General features: G+C 39.2%; 2 protein-coding genes across 2 annotated transcripts; both read left to right on the forward strand.

The window, feature by feature from the left end:
- Window positions 1–4,978: 4,978 nt before the first annotated feature.
- On the forward strand, window positions 4,979–7,365 carry LOC107665904 (leucine-rich repeat neuronal protein 4-like). The gene is made up of 2 exons (XM_016456969.1): window positions 4,979–5,083; window positions 6,485–7,365. The coding sequence occupies exon 2, from the start codon at window positions 6,493–6,495 to the stop codon at window positions 7,207–7,209; it is 717 nt and encodes a 238-aa protein (XP_016312455.1). The 5' UTR covers window positions 4,979–5,083; window positions 6,485–6,492; the 3' UTR covers window positions 7,210–7,365.
- Window positions 7,366–17,206: 9,841 nt separating this feature from the next.
- LOC107665901 (transcriptional regulator prz1-like) lies at window positions 17,207–20,180 on the forward strand. The gene is made up of 2 exons (XM_016456964.1): window positions 17,207–18,295; window positions 19,348–20,180. Exons 1-2 carry the CDS (start codon window positions 17,590–17,592, stop codon window positions 20,178–20,180), a joined length of 1,539 nt encoding a protein of 512 aa, XP_016312450.1. The 5' UTR covers window positions 17,207–17,589.
- Window positions 20,181–22,073: the final 1,893 nt, after the last annotated feature.

The following is a 22,073-nucleotide window of genomic DNA, read 5'->3' on the forward strand; positions in this document are numbered from 1 at the left end:
TGTGTTTTCCCATTCAGAACCCACACAGATGGTACCCATGTGGGTAATACCTTGGGCCTGTGCAGGCAGCCTATATGGGACTGATTGTGTTTGCCCATTTCTGACCCATATGGGTTGGCCAAGCAGGCCCCATATGTGTTTCCCAATTCAGAACCCACATAGAGATTACCCATGTGGGTTCTACCTTGGGCCTATGCAGGCAGCCTACATGGGACTAATTGGGTTTGCCCATTTCTGAGCCATATGGGTTGGCCAAGCAGGCCCCATCTGTGTTTCCCCATTCAGAACCCACATAGAGATTACCCATGAGGGTTCTACCTTGAGCCCATGCAGGCAGCCTATATGGGACTGAATGTGTTTGCCCATGTCTGACCCATATGTGAAACCCATATGGGGCCCATTTGTGTTTTCCCATTCAGAACCCACACAGATGGTACCCATGTGGGTTCTACCTTGGGCCTATGCAGACAGCCTATATGGGACTGATTGTGTTTGCCCATTTCTGACCCATATGGGTTGGCCAAGCAGGCCCCATATGTGTTTCCCAATTCAGAACCCACATAGAGATTACCCATGTGGGTTCTACCTTGGGCCTATGCAGACAGCCTATATGGGACTGATTGTGTTTGCCCATTACTGACCCATATGGGTTGGCCAAGCAGTCCCCATATGTGTTTCCCCATTCAGAACCCACATAGAGATTACCCATGTGGGTTCTACCTTGGGCCCATGCAGGCAGCCTATATAGGACTGATTGTGTTTGCCCATGTCTGATCCATATGTGAAACCCATATGGGGGCCATATGTGTTGCCCATTTTGAGCCCATGCCCTCATTTCCCATTAGTGACCCAACTAGGCCCCACATGGGAAGCCCACCTGGTTTTGCCCATGTGAGACCTACTTAGCTGACCTAAGTGGGCCCCAGATAAGATGCCCATTTTGGGACCATGCCCACTTGGTACCCATGTGGCCCAAGAGCCCGAGGTTGTCGCCGCACATATACATGTTGGCTGGGGCCTAGCTCTTTTAGACGGTCGACTGGAAGCTTTTTGAGGGTGGGTGGGGGGTACAGTTGGTGGATTTTCTCCAGATAGTGACCGTGTAAAGAGCGTACAACTGTGCTTTGGTTTGCCTACGGGAAAAATAAATGTTTGCGGAGGCAAGGGCGTGCCGCAATCCGTTAACTGTCCATTTTGTTATGGCAGGAGTTGACGATGGTCCTGGTGGAGTCGGCTGGGCTGGAAGGCAAAGAGAAGTTGAGAAGCCTGGGGTCTGTGGCTGCCTGGCCGGAGGCAGGGTTGACCGCGGTGTGAGGCGGCGTCTTGGCGAACTTGGAGGAGGGCGCCGAGTAGGATGACCTCGTTCCTTGCTGGAGTGGCCGGTACGAGAAACAGAATTGGAGGAAGCTGGGTTCGGCTGAGTGGTGGAAGGAGAATCCGAAGGACGGGAAAGTTCCTCGTCGGAGGTGAACAGCTGAAGCTCGTCGGGGTGGGACATGTTTCACGGAATAGGGCGGGGCCACTATGCCGGAAGAATATTCGCTTTGACGGAACAATGACTGCTGCTTATATACGGTCGAAACGATGATTGGCAGGACTGGTTGATTAGGCTCCTCCCGAACCTGCGTTGCGAACTTCATAAAAATGTCCTTGTTCTTCCTAGCTTTATAATTGGCAGTGAATGGTGGCCGAGATTTTGAAGCGAAATAAAGTTCATCCATCCATCATAAAAAGTGCCCCACACGGCTCCAGGGGTTAATAAAGGCCTTCTGAAGCGAAAAAATGAGTTTGTGTAAGACAAATATCCATATTTAAAACTATAAACCGTAATCTCTAGCTTCTGCTAACTGTTGTACGTGCGTTCAAGAGAGAGTGTCATTCCAGTGGATGATGCAGGCATAGTGTAAGCTCCGGTGAGAATATGCTAGTCTCACCAGAACCAAGTTTTGTTTACAGCAAAGGAAAACCAGTCTCCTCTTGGCTTATATCGAAATCCTTCCACATTTTTCTTTACAAATCCTCGTTTTGTACTTCTAATTGACAGGTGTTTTGTTTTGCTCTCTCCTCTGTTCTTCTGCTTTCGCCACTTCTCACCAGAGCTTACACTATGCCAATGTCCTGCGTCATCCGCTGGATTGCCACTCTCTCTTGAACGCGCATACAACAGTTAGCGGAAGCTAGAGATTACGGTTTATAAAGTTTTAAATATGGATATTTTTTACACAAACGCATCGATTCACTTCAGAAGGCCTATATTAACCTCCTGGAGACATGTGGAGTACATTTTATGATGGATGGATGAAATTTATTTCACTTCAAAATCTCGGCCACCGTTCACTGCCAATTATAAAGCTTGGAAGAACCAGGACACTTTTTAATATAACTTCAATTGTATTTGTCTGAAAGAAGAAAGTCATATACGCACGCAGCTTGTATAGCTTGTCTTCATCCAGACTGCAGCATTTTTAAATGTTAAAAACAAAAATGAAAAATGTACTCAGCCTCAGGTCATCCAAGATGTAGATGAGTTTGTTTCTTCATCGGAACAGATTTGACATGAAATCACTTCACATTAAACTAATGGATCCTCTGCAGTGAGTGGGTGATGTCAGAATGAGTGTTTATCCAGCTGATAATATCATCACACTAATCCACAAGTAATCCACATGACTCCAGTCCAACCATTTTCATCTTGTGAATTGAAAAGCAGTGTGTTTGTAAGAAACAAATCCATCATCAAGGCATTTTAACTTTAAACCTTTGCTTCTGGCCAAAATATGGGTCCATAATCCATAATAACGCTTCCTCCAGCCTCCATTCTGATGGTAAACAAGTGATGTAATGCTAAATTTCTGTTCCAATGAAGAAACAAACTCATCTACTCATCTTGGATGGCTTGAGGGTGAGTAAATTTGTATTTTTAGGTGAACTTTTTCTTTAATACAATTGTGCTGTATTCGTGCTGTATTCAACTATTTGACTATGCATGTTGTCATGTAGCCTGCTTGGACAGACAGATGAAGACAGTAGTATGGAAACTGTGTATGTAAACGTACTTATGAGTCATACAAAAAACAACCACAGGCCTTGAAATTGAAAAATAAAAAGACTTGTGGTACTTTAGTGTGTAATATTTTGACATGTTTCCCCCCCTCTGTTGACTCCCTCTGTTCCTAGATGCCCATTTGTGTAGCTTTCCCACAGAAAAATATTCCCAAATGATCGATTCTCTCTGGAAAACACATGTTCATTATTAAAAACATGTATTTTTAGTATTTATGACAAACACTAGCTTTCTATTTTTTCTATTCTATCTACTTGTTTTTAAGACTGATCTGTGAATGCCATCAACAGCACTTTCATGTACAAAAATGGAATGAGACTTTGTATTTTATATTATTTTTCCGAGCTGAGTAGGGATCAGAATTGGTTATGCTGTGGTTGTTTGTCTTGTTGTGCATGTGTGGACCTGGCCGTTTTTTTTTTGTTTTTTTTTATCTGACCAGGGTATAGAGAAGAATAGGACATGCTTGACTGCAGGGATCCTTGATACTCGGTTTACACGTTGTAGTTCTGAGGGAGCTTCAGCATTCCTTTAATTTTATAACTAAGTCAAGGAGGAATTTTGAGCTTGAGTTGAGACCTCTGTAGCCCCCCTGATTTTCCTACATCAGTAGGCTTTGTAACAAAACACTGTTGCACCATCAGATGTTTTTAAATGTGCTTCAAGTTCATACTTGTAAGAGGCTTGCATCCTGTGATCAAGATTAGTCATAGATGACAGAAGAGATCTCTCCGTTTCCTAACTGTAGTTTGACCCTTGAAAAAGAGGAAAATCCTCCCTAAAAGAATACAAATGGATTTGTAATGTAAATATGTCATTACATTTAATACCTCAAAACTCCACTGGGGATTGTGTGTGTCAATGTATCATCTGTCCGGTGTTTCTAAAACACTCTTCCTCTGGAGCTACACTAAACTCCTGACAGCAGATGATCTGTTAATAGCACTATTGTCATATAATGACATAGAAATGGATGTGTGTCTTTACCTTCAGGCACTTATGGTGAACCTGAGTCATCTGTATTTTAAGGGCTGTCTGTCTGAAGTCAGTCTGTCTGCTGAACCTATGACTCAACACAAAAAGTATATTATGGCAAAATAACCTTGACCACAGTGCTGTATGACAGTGTTTCTAAGTGTCCATACGTGTGTAAGTGTTAAGGTGGGTGCACAGAAGTGTGTGACTGTGCGTAAATTTATGAATGATGTGAACTTTGACTCTTTCTGTCATTCATAGTATGAAAAAAACAGACTTTCCTCTGCGGTCAGAGCAGCTGCACTAAAACCAATCTTTGTCATACACACACGCACACACAAACACACACCTGTTTCCGTGATATAGTAAAGCTTTTCAGTGGAACAGCAAATCCACAATTCTAGTTAATATAAACTGAGATTTTCATTTGAATGAATATCATGTGAAGCTTTTCACTGAAGCGTGAATCATATGCTGACAAGCAGTCTCCAAATCTCTCCATGAAATAAAAACCCTCTTGTTGGCTATCTTACCTGCATGCCACAGGAAGACTACGACTGTGCTGTGTTCAATGTAAGTGGATGTTTACCAAAAACATGTTTTGTGCTGCTGTAGGACCATAAGAATGTGTTTCCAGCAGATAGATTGAAGTGCAGTTGTGTATGAAATACTATCTCTTTGCATTAATGGAAGTCAGTTGCTCAACATGAACTCAGAAGCTCTGAATGAGTGTGTGCATGTGTGTGTCATGTCAGGTTTCTGACCTGCTCATGTAGCTGTAATCGCTGTGATTCATTAGAGGCATGTGCACATATTCCACACACATTCTCTTGGCCAGAAAGCCTATTAAATGAGAAAAGGTGGAGCAATGAGAGAAAGAGGGAGAGAGGGGGATGGGGTTAGGAAGAAAAAGGAGGTGATTGTTGGGGAGTTAGAGAGTGTTGCTGTTGCAAGGGAATGAGAGCAAAGGAAAGAGGATACCAGAAAAATATTGTCAGATTTTAAGATTGTTAGATAATACTTCCTGGACTATCGATTAAATAGGTAAGAATTTAGAGTTTTTCATTTTTATTCACTTTTTTTGTTTGAGTTCTTTATTCAATACGCTAACCTTACAACTTTAGTTTTGTCACAAAAAAACCGACAGGCTCAATATAAAAGCCTTTTACGTACTTATCAAAATACCCTGAAAACCTGCATTCCTTTATCACATGGCTCTCTGGTGTTTTTCTCTCCAAAACTCTTACCTCTGAAGTTTATCCATGCCAAAGAATGTTAATCGATATTTTAACCAAGGGCGACTGACACTGCATGGTACACACACACACTCGCTCACTCACATATGTGTAGACGTTTGCTAACTGGTGTGTTTTGCAATAGAGTGATTTGGACGACTGGATTGTTTGTATTCACTCTGCTAAATGTAAATTGTTTTCTGGAGATAATCTGCACTGAAGCTCTAGAATGCCACTTGAGAAATATGAAGCAGGTTCTGAAGCTCCACTGGCTGGTTACTTATCATTGATTCCTTAGCCAGTTCAGTGGTGATTATTCTTTCTGTTTTTTCAATTCTGGAAATTCTGCTTGATCTCTAAAAGTACTTGATGCAGCCTAATATAGTCAGGTTGACATTTGTAGTCAGTCACTATCAATGATTCAAACTGTCAGTATCTGTAACAGGGTCATTTAAAGTACAATCTTTGCTGATAGAACAAAGACCTTGACCTAAAACACTAATATAGACACACAAAGCACTGTAACAAGTAGTAACCGGCAATTGTTACACTGAGGAGTTATTTCTGCTTGATTTGAATCTTAAAAATGAATTTTGTTAGTGTAACCTACATGCAATCAGGTTGATTCAGTGATATTAAATCATATTTTTCACTTAAATTTTTTACTTCATTTAGATGTTACCACATGAAGTAGTTTTTATGTTGCCCGACAGAACATTGTAAATAAAAAATACTGTTTCAGTAATTAGATTTGATTTGGATTCAAATGTGTGCCAAGTGCATAAATGTCAATGTAATGGGAATTTAGAAATTGGCTAATAATTTTGAAATACAGTGTTTCAATCTTTAACATTTTTATTTAATATCTGTTTTAACATTAAGCTAAATTTTATTAAGCTAAAATATATATATATTTTACTGTACACCCATAAGTCAAGAATGGCTAATACAATTTAATGAAATCAGTAGCTGAAGCTACATTGTATTCCATAAAAAAGCATTTAGCGCATTGATAAAATCTGATGCAATCAGAAAATATTTTACTGTACATTCATGAACTGTAGTTCATAAGTCAAGAACTGTTAATGAAATCAGTTGAATGATTGATGTATTTCATCCACCCAAGGAATGAGTTGACTCCTCTGATCTGAAGCTCCATTCATAACTGTGATGTAAGTGACTGACTTCTTTTGCTTTTGTATTTTTTTAGCAGGAGTCATGTTGGGGTGTGGACGTCCTGTCATCCTTCTCCTCCTCATCAAATTTCTGGACCTCTCCTTTGTGTCATCAGCATCATCATCATCTCAGAATGCCACTCGAACCCATTTATACCCTCCCAGAGAGAGTGATTACTATGAGGACTTCACCACTGAGTCTCCAGGCTCATCCACCACTAACTCTGAAGGCCCAGATACCAAATGCAACTATGACCTGTGTGTGGAGCATCAGCAAACCTGCCAGGAGCTTGCAAAAGTCACAGGCTGCCGCTGCCCAGGGTTGAGCAATAGTTTCACTCCCCCGAGTCCACCGCGCCTCTCGTATCTGTTTCAACAGGATGGCAAAGGGGTTGTGGTGCACTGGTGTGCTCCCACCTCCACTGTCACCCACTACATTGTCTGGGTGAGAGGGAATGGCAAAGTGATGGATAGGAAGATACAGGTGGAGGAAAGCAAGAGGACGGCAGCATTGGAGGATGTTGAGGCTGGAGCGCATGTATGTGTAGAAGCTGTAAATAAAGCCGGCGTCAGTGCAGAGGATGACCAGTCGTGTGCCACATTTGAACCCCAAAATTCCGACTCTGGACTTGTGCTGAAGCTGGGCATTATTGGGGGTGTGGTGGGACTCATACTGCTGCTGATTCTGGCTCTGCTGCTGTGGAGACACAAAACACGACAGAAATCCATCGCACGGACTGAGACTGAGGGAGTTCTGTAACGTGTGTGCATGTGTGTGTGTGTGGCCAAAAAAATTCACTTTTACTTAATCTTGATATGAATGGTGGGATTAAATTAATGACTGTGGACTACTGTGAGCATAGGCGGAAATCCCCCCTATCTGAGGGTTGTCCCCCCTAAAAATATGATTAAAACCCAGTCTGTGTATTGTAAATAACAATGTTTTATACTTGAAATAATTGTGTAAGTAGCAAAACAACACAAACGGGGCAAAAATGCGTTTTATGTTTAGAAACATTTTGAGTTTCCCCCTCCCTTACCTCACAGTGCTTTGGTCCAAATGCCTGCTTTCCTCTTTTACATCACATAGTACACACACGAGTCCAGTGAGAGAGAACAAAGTCAATAGTTGTGGATCTCCAGTAAGTAAGGATGTGAAGGCTATTTAAACATCGCATGAAGTGATTATTTTCTCTTTAATACAGATGATGCAAATGTATTTTTCGATGAGTCCGCTATGTTAGCAAAAATAACGTTACCTGCTTGACAGAAAGGGTTGCCAGGTTTTCACAACAAAACCCGCCCAATTTCTCGCGTTTCGATGGGGTCTCCCGGTAAAAATTGCGTTCCGGAGGCTAAAATACACGTTATTGGGGTCGCTTCAACCCACGGACACGAAAAACAACCCGCGGGAACAGTGTTAAAGTAGCCCAATTCCACGGGGGAAACCGCGGACTTGGCAACACTGTGACGGATAGTAATGTCTACAACGGACACGAGCGCTGTCTATTTGGCACAGCCTCCCTGCTGCTCTAATGGTAGTAAGGCTTTCCTCTGTGTATACATATCCTTTCAAGTACAATTTTAGCTGTATTATTTGTGTCCCCTTAAAAAATTGCTCTTGAGAAATGTTATGTTTATTGTCCCCCACAACTGTTAGATTAAATTTACACCCCTGACTGTGAGCATGTTAGATAGAGAGAGTGTATGGATGACTCAATGAACATGAACAGAAAGAGGGACGCAGGGAAGGAGGATAAATGACTCCGCACATTCTTAACATTTGCTTGTCAGTGTCTAACAATGTGATTTAGGACAGATACAAATTGCATACTGCTGGTGTGCTGACTCCAATTATGGGCACCGTTTCAAGCCCACTTCCTGATCACAAACACACTTTAAACTTGTGTAGCCTATGTTTGTTTCTTCATCCTGTATGTATTTTCAAAGAAAAAGGCTGAATCACAATTTCTCACATTTAGATTTAGGACTGGATTGGATCATATGGTTTATACACATTGTAAGTCATTTTGGTAAGATAGAATTTGCTAAGAAAATCTGTGTAAATATTAATCTTACAAGATAAAGGATTTTTGTATATTTTATTTTGAACGTTTTATTTCCTGATGAAATTAAATGTTACCGAACCATACCATAATTTCCCAAATCATAGATGTGTCAAAACATAGTACTGAATATATTCTTATATCATGTGTTTACCATATACAAAAATCTACACTGAAATCTGAACAGCTCAAATCATTATATTATATTATTATATGCTAAAAACATATGTAATTTGCTGAGTTTTTAGGGACAGTCACCTGAACCATAAATGGCATGTGACTATTCACTCTAAAGCCACAGGGAAATGATGTCATGACAATATGGATTTGCTGTTGACTGCAAAAGAAAACACTCTGTCCCAAAACCTTAGCAACTATCCTGAGCTATGACGTCACAGGCAGGGAAAAAATATGTCCATTTCACACTTTTAAGAGCTGTCTAAAAAAGAATCAGGCACTGGTAAAGCATCTACTATAATAAAATGAAACATTATTAATATATGTTTCTTGCGATAAAATTTCTGTAGTCAGAATATATGGTTAATTTTAAATAGCCATCAATCAATCTATCTTTCTATTTCCCATTTTTTTCCTAAGGTCCTTGTATGGCAAACCTGGCACCATGCATCAGTAAACTAAACAAACAACATTAAATACATCAAACAATTCAACAAAACATCTAGCATATGCAAGAGCAAGTGAATGTGTCTAAAGACTTTAAAAGACCAAGTGTACAATTTCTAATCTCAAGAGGCAGATTAATCCAAAAACGAGGAGCAGCAACAAAGAAGGCACAATCTCCTTTAGGCTTGAGGCAAAATTTAGGGACAGTTAGCAACAATCTTCAGGATGACCTAAGCAGCCTTGATGTCTGATAAATCTAAAGAAGGTCTGAAATATATTGAGGGGTAGGCCATTCAGAATCTTATAAGAAAACCTTAAACTGCACCCTATAACAAACTGAGGCCAAAGAGGCCTGCACTGGAAAAACACTAACCTGTTTTATAATCACAGTCAGAAGCCTAGTTGCTGCATTTTTTATAATAGCTGAAGATGATACAGCAACGTCATCAGAAGCCCCAAATAGAGGGAATTACAATAATCCATCCAAGAATTCTTGAGGAACCTCAGAAACTTATGTACTTCAAATATGAACAAAACCATTTAAAGGTAAGGTAGGCAAATTTGTTTTTTTTTTACAGATATATTTTTTGTTTTACCGGTTGAAAGTCTCTTCACATCCTGATAGCAATAAATAATTAATGTGATCTTATTATATAGGTGCATCTCAATAAATTAGAATGTCGTGGAAAAGTAATTCAACTCAAATTGTGAAACTCGTGTATTAAATCAATTCAGTGCACACAGACTGAAGTAGTTTAAGTCTTTGGTTCTTTTAATTGTGATGATTTTGGCTCACATTTAACAAAAACCTACCAATTCACTATCTCAACAAATTAGAATATGGTGACATGCCAATCAGCTAATCAACTCAAAACACCTGCAAAGGTTTCCTGAGCCTTCAAAATGGTCTCTCAGTTTGGTTCACTAGGCTAGGCCGGAGTCTCGTGAATGTAGGGCGGTTGAGGGTTTTTTTTTTTGGAACCGAGCGGCGGTTGGCAGCACTGAACTGTGACTGGAGCTGAGATGGTAGGAAGTAACGATGGATCAGGAAGTGAACAGGAGGAATGGATGGAAGAAGCTGGTGAGGGAGGTAGGACTGAAATGGAGTGGAACCTAGTAAATAGGAAAAGGAAGAAAGTACATCAACATAATACGGATAGTGATAATGAGGAAAGTAGTCAAAGAATCATGGAAAGGAAGGAAGAACATAAGGTTATCATTAAATTTGAAGTGCCTGGATCAAAGAACCCATTAAAGATAACGGAAGCACTCAAAATTAAACTAGGGAACATTAAGTATGCAAAAACACTACGTGACGGAAATATAATGCTAATATGCAGAGATGAAAAGCAGAGAGAAAAAGCATTGCGATTAAAAACACTGGCAAGTAATTCTGTAAAATGCTCAAAATGGGAAGAGAGGAAAACAACTAAAGGTGTCATATATGGAATTCCAACAGAAGTATCAGAGGATGAGATTAAAAAGAGCTTAACTGGAGCAAAGGTTTGCAAAGTTAAACGGATGCAGTATACAAGGGATGGGGTGAGGAAAGACAGTTTGTCTGTAATGATCCAGTTCGAAGAAGAAGTATTGCCAACAAGAGTGATGGTTGGGTTTATGAGCTCCAGTGTAAGGGACTATGTAGCACCGCCGTTGAGATGCTTTAAATGCCAAAGATATGGTCATGTGGCTGCTGTATGCAAAGGTGTGGTAAATGTGCAGGAGAACATCAATATGGGGAGTGTGGAGAAAATGTTAAACTGCAATGTTGTAACTGCGGGGGAGAACATAGCTCAGCATATGGAGGATGTGAAGTCAGGAAAAGGGCAATAAAAGTCCAAAATATCAAGATGACAGAAGGAATATCATATGCTTGATGCTATTAAAAGAGTGAAAAGTAGTGAAGCACCAAAAATAAATGAATCTACAAGCGTGAAAATCCAAAATCAAAAGAATCAGTGCAGAATCAACAAGGATTCATTAGTGGTTGATAAAATTAAATTTGTAACATTCGTGGCAGAGGTGATTAATTGCTCGGCTCAAACGACAAGTAGAACAGAAAGAATTAAGATAATAATTAGAGCAGCTGAGAAATATTTGGACATAAGAGAAACAACAGTAGAGTCAGTTAAAGAAGCACTTGTAGGTGGTCCCCAAGGTTCGCAGGCTACTAATGGGGTAGGTACATAATGTATTTTGAGATAATTCAGTGGAATGCAAGGAGTCTTTTAGCAAATGGACAGGAATTTAAAAAGTATATTGAAGATTTACAACAGAAACCAAAGGTTATTTGTGTACAAGAAACATGGTTAAAACCTCATCTTGATTTTAGAATTGAAGGCTATGAAAATGTAAGGAAAGACAGGGAAATAGGAACAGGTGGAGGTGTAGTAACTTTTATTGAACAAGGAGTGAGGTATAGAGAAATTAGTAATAATGAAAAAGAAGTTGTTATGGTAGAAATCTGGACTGATAAAGGTAACGTCAGGGTGATCAACTTATATAACCCATGTAAAAAATTACAAAAAGAACAATTAGAAGAGTTGGTGGAATTAAGTGGGGATAAAGTGGTGTGGTGTGGTGACTTTAATAGTCACAGCACTTTATGGGGTAGTAAAAATACAGATTTTAATGGTAAAGTAATTGAAGAATTATTGGATGAAAATGGACTGGTGTGTATTAATGATGGATCAGGAACAAGGGTGAACATTGTAAATGGCCAGGAGTCAGTACTAGATCTTACGTTGGTATCAGAAAATATGGCAAACATATGTACATGGAAAGTTTTGAAGGAAACAACAGTAGGGAGTGATCATTATCCAGTAAAAAGCAGAATTGGTGTTAGAATACAAAAGGCAGAACAAGGAAACCTAGAAAGATGGAAATTAAAGAATGCAGGATGGGAAGTATTCAGTTATATTTGTAGTAATAGAATTATTGAAATGGAAGACCAGGAAGATGGAATAGAAGAATATAATGGAAAAATTAGTAATATTATACATAAAACAGCGACAGAGATAATAGCAAAGAAAACAACAGTTAGGAAAAGGAAGTCAGTTCCATGGTGGAATAAAAAGTGTGAAGAAGTTATACAGCAAAGGAATAAAGCATTTAAGAAAGTTAAATCATCTTATTTATACTCTGACCTTATAAAGTATAAGAAAGCACAAGCTATAGTAAGGAAAACTATTAAAACAGCTAAAAGAAACTATTGGAGAAATTACAGTAATAATATTGGATGGGATATACAGATTTCAGATATTTGAAGTATGATTAGAAGGATGGGAGGTATTTGCAAGAATTTTAACATGCCAGTATTAAAGAATGGAAATGAAATTGCAGTTTCAAATAAAGAGAAGGCAGAGATGCTAGCTAAAGTATTTGCAAAAGTAAATTGTAGTAGTAATTTGACTGAAGAGGCTAAGGAATGTAGAGAGAGAGTTGGGAGAGAAAATCCTGATATTTTGAATAAGTGTGAAGCAAGTGGAAACCCGCTAGATGCAGATTTGTCACTTTATGAATTAAAAAGAGCAACAAAGAAAACAACAGTTAGGAAAAGGAAGTCAGTTCCATGGTGGAATAAAAAGTGTGAAGAAGTTATACAGCAAAGGAATAAAGCATTTAAGAAAGTTAAATCATCTTATTTATACTCTGACCTTATAAAGTATAAGAAAGCACAAGCTATAGTAAGGAAAACTATTAAAACAGCTAAAAGAAAATATTGTAGAAATTACTGTAATCATATTGGATGGGATATACAGATTTCAGATATTTGGAGTATGATTAGAAGGATGGGAGGTATTTGCAAGAATTTTAACATGCCAGTATTAATGAATGGAAATGAAATTGCAGTTTCAAATAAAGAGAAGGCAGAGATGCTAGCTAAAGTATTTGCAAAAGTAAATTGTAGTAGTCATTTGACTGAAGAGGCTAAGGCGACAGCTTCTGGAACAGGTGTCAGTGGTAAAATTTCTTGGAGTGTGGTTGGACTCAAGATTGACTTTTTTAATACACATGTAGAAAAACTGCTGACTAAGTGCAAAAAGGTGCTGAATGTTATGCGATGTCTAGCAGGTAGTGATTGGGGTTCAAGTAGAAGTTCTCTTAGGAATATATATATGGCTATCATCCGATCAGCAATAGATTATGGTAGTATGATTTATGGGTCGGCGAGTAAGTCTCTACTAAAAAAAGTAGATGCAGTACAGATGCAGGCTTTGAGAATATGTTGTGGGGCATTTAAAACTTCCCCTAGAGCTTCCATGCAAGTTGAAATGGGAGAAATGTCGTTGGAAATAAGACGTAATCGTGAAAAGCGCTGTACAAATAAACTTGACTTGACTTGACTTTGACTTCTGTCTTTTTTCTGTAGTATCAGTCACAAATTTTAATACATCCTTCTAAGCTAAGCACAGCTGAGCCAGGAAGTGGGCCACACAAGCCCAAAGAAAAGGAGTGCTGACGCATGCCACCCCTGACGCATTACCAGATCCTGCTTTTAGAACTGAAGTTCAAAACTGCCCCAGTAAAGGCAAATCAGAACAAGAAGTATTCACTGGAAGCTTCATAAAATGGGTTTCCATGGGTGTGTGCTGCAGTCACACCAGATAACTGAGGCAATGCCAAGTATGTGCTGGATGAAGCTCAACACCACTGAACTCTGGAATAATGGATCACGGTTTACCATCATCCTCTCTCATGGATGAGTTTGGGGGATGGCAGTATAAAGCTACTTGACCAATTTTATATAACAAACAACTATAAAGTTGGTCAAGGTGGAAAAAAAGGTCTGTGGCTGTTTTCCCTGCTTTTGCTCCACTGAAGGGACACACTTTGTTGAAAGACTTCAGAGAAGGTCCTTGTCTATTTTAGCATGGCAAAAACAACTCTAGACACACACTTTGGACATATTCCTCATTTTGTAAAGCTGTTAATTTATTATTACTTATTGCATTATATGTTGTGTGGTATATGTATCATTTTGTAATTCACCAAACCATATTCCTTTGTATCAGAGCTTCTGATTATTAGTTGGTGTCCACTGGTGAGATATAAAATGAAACTTAGACGTTTTTGGCTATTTATACATGTGAGTGATTCTATAATTGCAGGTACATTTGGTGTCCGAAGTCATTATTTTTTTCTGCTTTTTTCAAATGGTTATATTTTTAATTATTTTAATACTGTGTTACTCACTGTTATGAATTACAAGATGTTACAGTCCATAACAATATAATATTTTTTGCAAAAAGTGTCTTACATAGCTGGAAATCATGATTTCTTGTTGTCCGAATTAGTCATTTTTTCCACCATGTATCATTGTGTAATCAAAATATTTTATTGTACTTTTATTTTTGTAATATTTCATTCATTTTATTTATAAAAGCCCTAAAGAGTCATTTACCTAATTCTACAACATTATTATTTTTTTAAATAACTTTTTTCTTATAAAAATGTGTGTCCGTAAATCTTGCGTCAACTCTGTTACTGTACCATACTTTGCCATTAAATTAATGGAATTATCTCCCACAACTATGTAAGATACAGGAAATGATGTCACTTTCCCTCACTGTTAAGATCTGAAGCACTGAAAAGTCTATGTGCTCTCTCTAAGAAAATATTTTAATCTAAAAGTTCTTACACCAAGAGTTATTTTATAAAGTGTCAAATCTGTTACCACAATATCAAAAGGAAAACAGATTTTTTATATAATACATTTTCAGATGAAAAATATTTGCTCCAAGTGAACGGTTCTGTGAAGACATAGGTTTTTTTTTATTTTAAAGGTATGTATAGGTGAAATATTATCTCAGTTTCAAGTGATGGAATGTACGGACTGTTTGTCTAATGAAACAAGAAGGATTTTTCCTGTTATGATTTATTGTTATTTCTACACATTGGCTAATTTGTCCGTAACAGAGTTGACAAACAATACCATAAAGACATCTGTTTTTTCATTAAAAGTAAAAAAAGGAAGTAACTTGTGTTTGGCAAGCACTGAATTATTAAAAGTAAATATGTTTTCAATAAGATACTGAAAAAATAATCAGTTAGTGAAAAGTTTTTTTTCTTAACTTTCTGCAATGCCAAATGTATCTCCAATTATAGAATCACCCATGTGCTTAAATTGGCACATATACTGTGGTATATGTTTTGTACAACCCAAATTTAATTGTTATTATTTCCGATTCCTGATATACTAAGATTTGCCACCGGGTGGCGCTGCTGCACCAGCACAACATGACCAAGAACACAACAAATCTCAATAGCCTACTGTTTCATATGATCACAGGAAATGTAAAAGTTATACCAAGGGACAGGGGGAGTCTTTCCCCTTGTCCAAATACCCACACTTGCGGTCTTGGCCACTTGAGAGCGCGTGCGCAAGACTGTCCCAGGTCTTAAAAACGCCAAAGCGCAGTGCCCTTAACGCGCACTAAACCCACACTATCTTGAATACCGCTCCGGAGCCGTATTCGAGGCTTAGTGTATCCCATCATGCATCCTGTTCTGGAAATAAATCCTGAGACTTTTTGCCAAGATCTCGTGAGAGGTCATGGAAACCAATGTATGTTAAATATTAATAATAGTTAGATATTACATATAATTTGGTAGTAAAACAAAGAGTTGCACGTTTTGTTGGCGCAAATGAGTAGTGGTGATAATTATTTTGTACAACATTTGCAACTGCTTTTTATCACTTAATTAGAAGCACCACAAAGTTGTGCCATCTGTTATAGGGACTACTGAACAGACATTTAGAAGTTGATTTTAAAATGCAAAGTATTGAAAATAAAAATAAAGCTCTGCAAACACTTGCATTTTTACAACACTTTTAAGTGTGTCCCATCAAGTAATGAAAAGTTCTACACTTGTGGTCTTCATGCTCACTTGAACACGGAAATACATCATATAAGTAGTCAAGTGGTCAAGTGCAGAGACCGCAAGTGCAGGTATTTGGACAAGGGGTTTATATAGATTATATAGATAGTGGAATACATTTCTGGTTATACAATGCAATATATTTCTGGTTACCTTTTCAAATAATCAAAATAATCATCGAAGGGGTAATGTAACACACAGTAATGTTTATTCCTTCCACAGTCATGATTTTGTATGACAAGTTAGAGAGGTATGAGAATTTCACACAGAAACTATAATATTCACACCTGAAGCAAAAGATCTAATACTCATAATTCCCTCTTGTATAGTCAAAACCATTCTGCCTGCAGAGTGTCCCATATAAAGTTGGAACTAAAGAGTAGGTCTGACTATGTTACTTACAGCTCAAACATAACCCATTAATGCCCAGATTTCTCCCAGCCACATCTACATTTTAATTATTTGCACAATCTTTTATATGAACCAGTTGCAGCATAAATTAAACAAGTTGTAAACTTTATTTGCCATTCACAGAGAGCATTAATGATAATATTTGAAAAAGATGGTGGTGTAGAGCAGTGGTTTTTACCCTTTTTGACTTCAAGCCTATCTGTGGTACTTCTGTTCTAATAAAAATAAACCCAAAATATGTTATTTTAATCTTGCACATCTTAACATTTTTTTTTTTAATATAACTTAATTTTAATTATTTTAATATTTATAAGGGCCCCCGAGACCCCCTAAAGGTGGGTGGAGAACCACTGGTGTAGGTCTTTCTGTCTATCTGACAGTATTGTCTGTAGGACAAGATAACCCTTTAAACTTCCAGGTTTTATAGCTAATTAAAATTTCACGTCAAGCCAACATCAAAGTTTATCTTGGCGAACTTGACTTTCATATTTCATTTCAATGGTTTATTACAGTTGATCTTTAATCAATTGTTAAATACATTATTTTACACAAACTTACATCTGATGTGTAAACTAGAATTTTGTGTACGACATGACTAATAAACTAAACACTAATGAACGTTAACAAAGAGTATAGCAGTCAGTATAAATTCTTTGACGTTAATCCGTTTTTCGTTCCGAAAGTCGTCATTTATATGCGCTTTGTTTACGCGAGAGTATGTCATTAAGCCGCGACCACATCTTTGACCAATCAAAAGTCAGGATTGGCCCCAGCATTTGTACTGTGGAATGCAGGCTCGGGCCGGGCTCTGGTGCGTAGCGAAAAAGCGATTACTACATTAAATGCAGGTTAACGACAGTATTGCCGTGAGCATTCAGTGCGGATATTTATCGAGATTTCACCAAAACCAAGGCAGCAAAAAGCTCCATTTTCAAGAGGAATGCGTGGGCTAGTTTGCTAATGGCAATGCTATAGTAGCTCATCTGGCTCGTATCTAGTTTTTCATTTCCGAGTGATTAGGAAATAACGTTACTGTCGCAACGAGACTCCAAAAGATGACCGTTTCCGTTTTATATAACATCAATATATCACAGCAATAACTACTTAAATAGGTTCCCTCTTCGTTTGTGTGTAACGTTACAGCAGAAGAATTCGCTATGAACTCAAAGCGCAACAACGCTGAAAACGGGGCGGGCAGAATCAATCCAGTGTCGGTACCAACAGCAACAAACAGCTCATCAGCGAGCGCTTCTCACCGTAAACAAACTATTATCAACTCATCTCATAAGGCAGAGAAGGATGAGTGCATGCAAAACACAGTCCGGGACAAAAACCTATCCATCTCCACACTCCGAACGCGCCTCGGACCGACCATCCGGTCCACTCTGTCCGCGGCGGTGGACACCCTTCTGGGCGAGATCGTGGCGGTGCTGTCCGAGACCCAGCGGGAGCTGCTGACCAAAGAGCAAGAGAACGAGAAGCTGAAGGTTCGACTCGAAGTCTCAGAGAGAGAGCTCAAGACGTTACAGGAGTGCCTGTGTAGCGCGCAGAAATTAATCGACCAGCTTCAGGGTCCCTTTGGGAACCCATCCATGCCGGGACCTCACGTCTACGCCACCGCTGGACCCGTGAACTCGAGCCGCTTGACACATCGGAGTGCGCCCGAGCCGGATCCGCGCTGCTTTACTGGAGCAGAACCAGAGTTGAGTGGCGCTCTTGGTGATGCCATACACGGCTTTGACTCCAGGGAGGAATTCAAGAGCTGCCACCTCTCCATTCAGGCGGATGGGACGGTGACGAACAGTTTTTATGACCCTATAAACGTCCATTCCTCTAATATCTGTTCAGATGTGAACCGACCTGGTAAGACAACACAGTGTATTACATGTAATATGAATTGTTGATGTGCTAACACAGAAGCATTCAGGCATTAGACAGTGTGGCAACAACACTGAGTGGTTTAGAATAGAGATGAGATGCATATATCGGTCCCATATCGGTTATATGCCGATCTAGTAGGTTTTTACATTTAATTATCTGTTGATATTTAAATGTGCATTCACATCTTTCTCTCTCTTTACATTTTATATAACTAATATTAATAATCTATAATTCTATAAACTATAAATTTAATATTAACAATAAATCTCAAAATGAAATTTTTTCAGTTCTGTATTTCACTGCCTAAATTGTAGCATTTCAAATTATTTGATTTTATATTGTAATATTAAATATTATAAATAGTATTCTTTTAATGTTGTCCATTTATTGATTATCAACCATAACCTGAAAATGTTTAATACTGGGGCGTTCTTGTTTCCCTAGTTTAGAGATCGACAGTTATTCATGTTTTACAACTGATACTGATTATTTTTATGCTTGTGTGTCTGATAACCATATCGATATTTCTCTGTTTTTTTACATAATAGCCTATCTATGAATATTTTGAATATTTTAGCATGAATATTTTAAAATAACAACAGTTAAAAGTAATAAGGTTATCAGCTCTTCACTGGTATTCATAAATGTTTTGAGACAATCTGAAGAACCGATAATCCATTTTATTGCTGTTGTTACTGTTAAGATATTGAAAAAATGTCTACCTTTAATGCACACAACATCTGCTATTCTTAACTGAACATTTTGGAGAAGACAGCTTTTGTTTGACTGTTTAACAGTTTGATAACTGGTAGTTTGCAGCTGTAAATGCCTATAATAAAGATTAACTGTCAGGCGTTTAGCATTACAATCAGTTTGTCTGTATAAATTACAGATATCACATTATATACAAGGTATCTAATATTCTTATGAAGTACAGTGAGAAAACAGTTTTACAAATTGTGAAGTTGTCATGCCAAAGTTGACAATTGTCATAGACCTTTTCTACCTGTGTATAAATGTGTGATGTGTCACAGGTGAGATGGTGGATGACAGCAGAAGACTCACACACGCCAGACCCCAAAACCCTCCCTCACACACTAGCTTCTCTGTTAAAGAGGAGCAGGTTCCTGCCTCTGGACAGGTGTGTGTGCATGGAAGAGAGGCGCCCACAGAGGCTGAGCACTCGGCACAGAGTGTGTGTGATCTGGCATATGTCCATGTGGTCGAGGAAGAAGGAGGCCCTCGTTCACACCATCACCAATCCAAGCCTACACCACCGCCCCCCTCCAGGCTTCACGATGGACCCTCCTCCAGTAGTTCACCATCACAAGGAACCTCCGGACTTAGGTCTGCCCAGAGGGATGCTCCTGGTTTGGGTATGACCACAAGCAGGAGCCCAGGGGTGGGCAGCTCATCGCCAAAAGAGCCCATTCGACGCTCCATCTCTGAGCTGATGGGAGAGGCACCTGGGGAACGTCCTCACTTGTGTCTGGAGTGCGGCAAGACTTTCCGTCTGATCTCTAGCTTGAAAAAGCACCTGAGGATCCACACTGGAGAGAAACCGTATCCGTGCACGGTCTGTGGCCGCCGTTTCCGCGAGTCCGGGGCTCTTAAGACTCACCTCCGCATCCACACGGGTGAGAAACCGTATTCCTGCTCCGATTGCGGAACGCAGTTTCGTCATCTCGATGGCCTGCGGAAGCACCGCCGCACACACACCGGTGAAAAACCATATGTTGCTGTCTCTCGTTTGGTGTTTGTTTGCATTTCTCTTTGCTGTTCTTTGCCATCAATGCTTGAAAGCCCATTGCAGAAGCCCATGACACTGACCTGGACCGTCTGCAGAGAGAGCTTCATCTCGCTTTAAAGCTGCTGTGTGATCATCTGTCCCTCACCGCTAGAACACATGCTTTCAGCACTGAACAAGGCTGACATTCTTAGCACTGAATGTAAAAGTGATTAATAACGGATGTGTTGACCGTAATGAGGTCACGCTTGCAGTTCAACTCTAGGTTAGGGTTGGGTTACGCTTGTTAACTCAACATCTCATGCCACTGTTTACACAGCCAGAGAAGTTCCTGCCACCGTTCCTTTAGAAGAGGAAAAATAAACATTGTGTGTTCTTAATGTAAGCAGTGTTTTAAAGGTGAAATATCATGAAAATCTGACTATAATCAGGTCCCCAGTGCATCACAGAAAACTTGAAAAAGGGCAACCCAGTAACTTTGTTTTGGTAAGGCTTTCTCTGCAAGCTTGTGAAAAAAACAGCCGCTCAGCTTTCGCTCCCTCGGCGACGTAGTGAAGGGATGTTGTTATAATATTACCACCCCTTAATCTACACATTTCCACCCACAACGCCGTCATTGTGTTTTCACAAGCGACAACGGTGTAGCAGTTCTAACGCCGCGGCGAAAGTTTGAGCAAAGCATGCTAACTGTTCTGTCACAGACGAGCACAGAACACTGTTTAGAGTCCCAGCCTCAGAGGAGACGACAGAGCAGTGCATTTATTGATTTATTTACTGTATATTGCTGCTGCCACACAGATCTAAAATAAACATGCGATTTATTTCCCTGCTGTTTACCTTCACAGACATAACCCACTGTTTTTGTAACTCGTGTGTTTTTAACAGACTTGTGTGTGTATTTGGCAGTTTAAGCGCAATAAGACATGAAAGAGAACTTAGTTTAGTACTCGTATGTCGTGTGACAGATGCTTTCTGTGCACTCAGAAAACCCTGTATCAGAAGTTTAAACTGATATGGCTTTAAAACGCATGATTTCAACACGATAGACATAATCAAAACCAAACAGATGTTTTTTGGCAGAGATCTGAGATACAAGCTGTAATGGCGCAGCTCTATTCTGGAAAAGGGGGCGGGGAGCAGCAGCTCATTTGCATTTAAAGAGATAGGCACGAAAACCAGCGTGTTTCTGCTTCCACTCCAAATAGGCATTTTCAAAATGATATAATAAATGATCTGTGGAGTATTTTGAGCTGAAACTTCACAGACACATTCTGGGGACACCTGAGACTTATGTTACATTTTGTAATATAAGACAAAAGGGGCATAAGAGGTCTCCTTTAAAGTATTATACAACATTTTAAAGTTGATGGAGTGTAGATGTCATGTTAGTATCATAACCTGAGGGAAGAACAACTGCAATCAAGAGAATCATGTTCAATTTCAGTTTTTAGCACAGTGTCCAGATTTTCTGGTTTTGTTTCTGGAAAAGAATCTTAATTTCATTGCATCACTAACTGAGTGAAACACATGCCCTGTCCAAACACTCACACTTGCAGTCTTGGCCACTTGAGAGCGCGCGTGTTCAAGACTGTCCCAGGTCTTAAAAACGCCAAAGCGCAGTGCCCTTAACGCGCACTAAACCCACACTATCTTGAATACCGCTCCGGAGCCGTATTCGAGGCTTAGTGTATCCCATCATGCATCCTGTTCTGGAAATAAATCCTGAGACTTTTTGCCAAGATCTCGTGAGAGGTCATGGAAACCAATGTATGTTAAATATTAATAATAGTTAGATATTACATATAATTTGGTAGTAAAACAAAGAGTTGCACGTTTTACTGGTTCAAATGAGTAGTGGTGATAATTATTTTGTACAACATTTGCAACTGCATTTTATTAATTAATTAGAAGCACCACAAAATTAAATTGTGTCATCTGTTATAGAGACTACTGAACAGACGTTTAGAAACTGATTTTAAAATGCAAAGTATTGAAAATAAAAATAAAGCTCTG

The sequence above is a fragment of the Sinocyclocheilus anshuiensis genome, unplaced genomic scaffold (assembly GCF_001515605.1).
Source record: "Sinocyclocheilus anshuiensis isolate Anshui unplaced genomic scaffold, SAMN03320099.WGS_v1.1 scaffold1112, whole genome shotgun sequence".
Classification (NCBI taxonomy): domain Eukaryota; kingdom Metazoa; phylum Chordata; class Actinopteri; order Cypriniformes; family Cyprinidae; genus Sinocyclocheilus; species Sinocyclocheilus anshuiensis.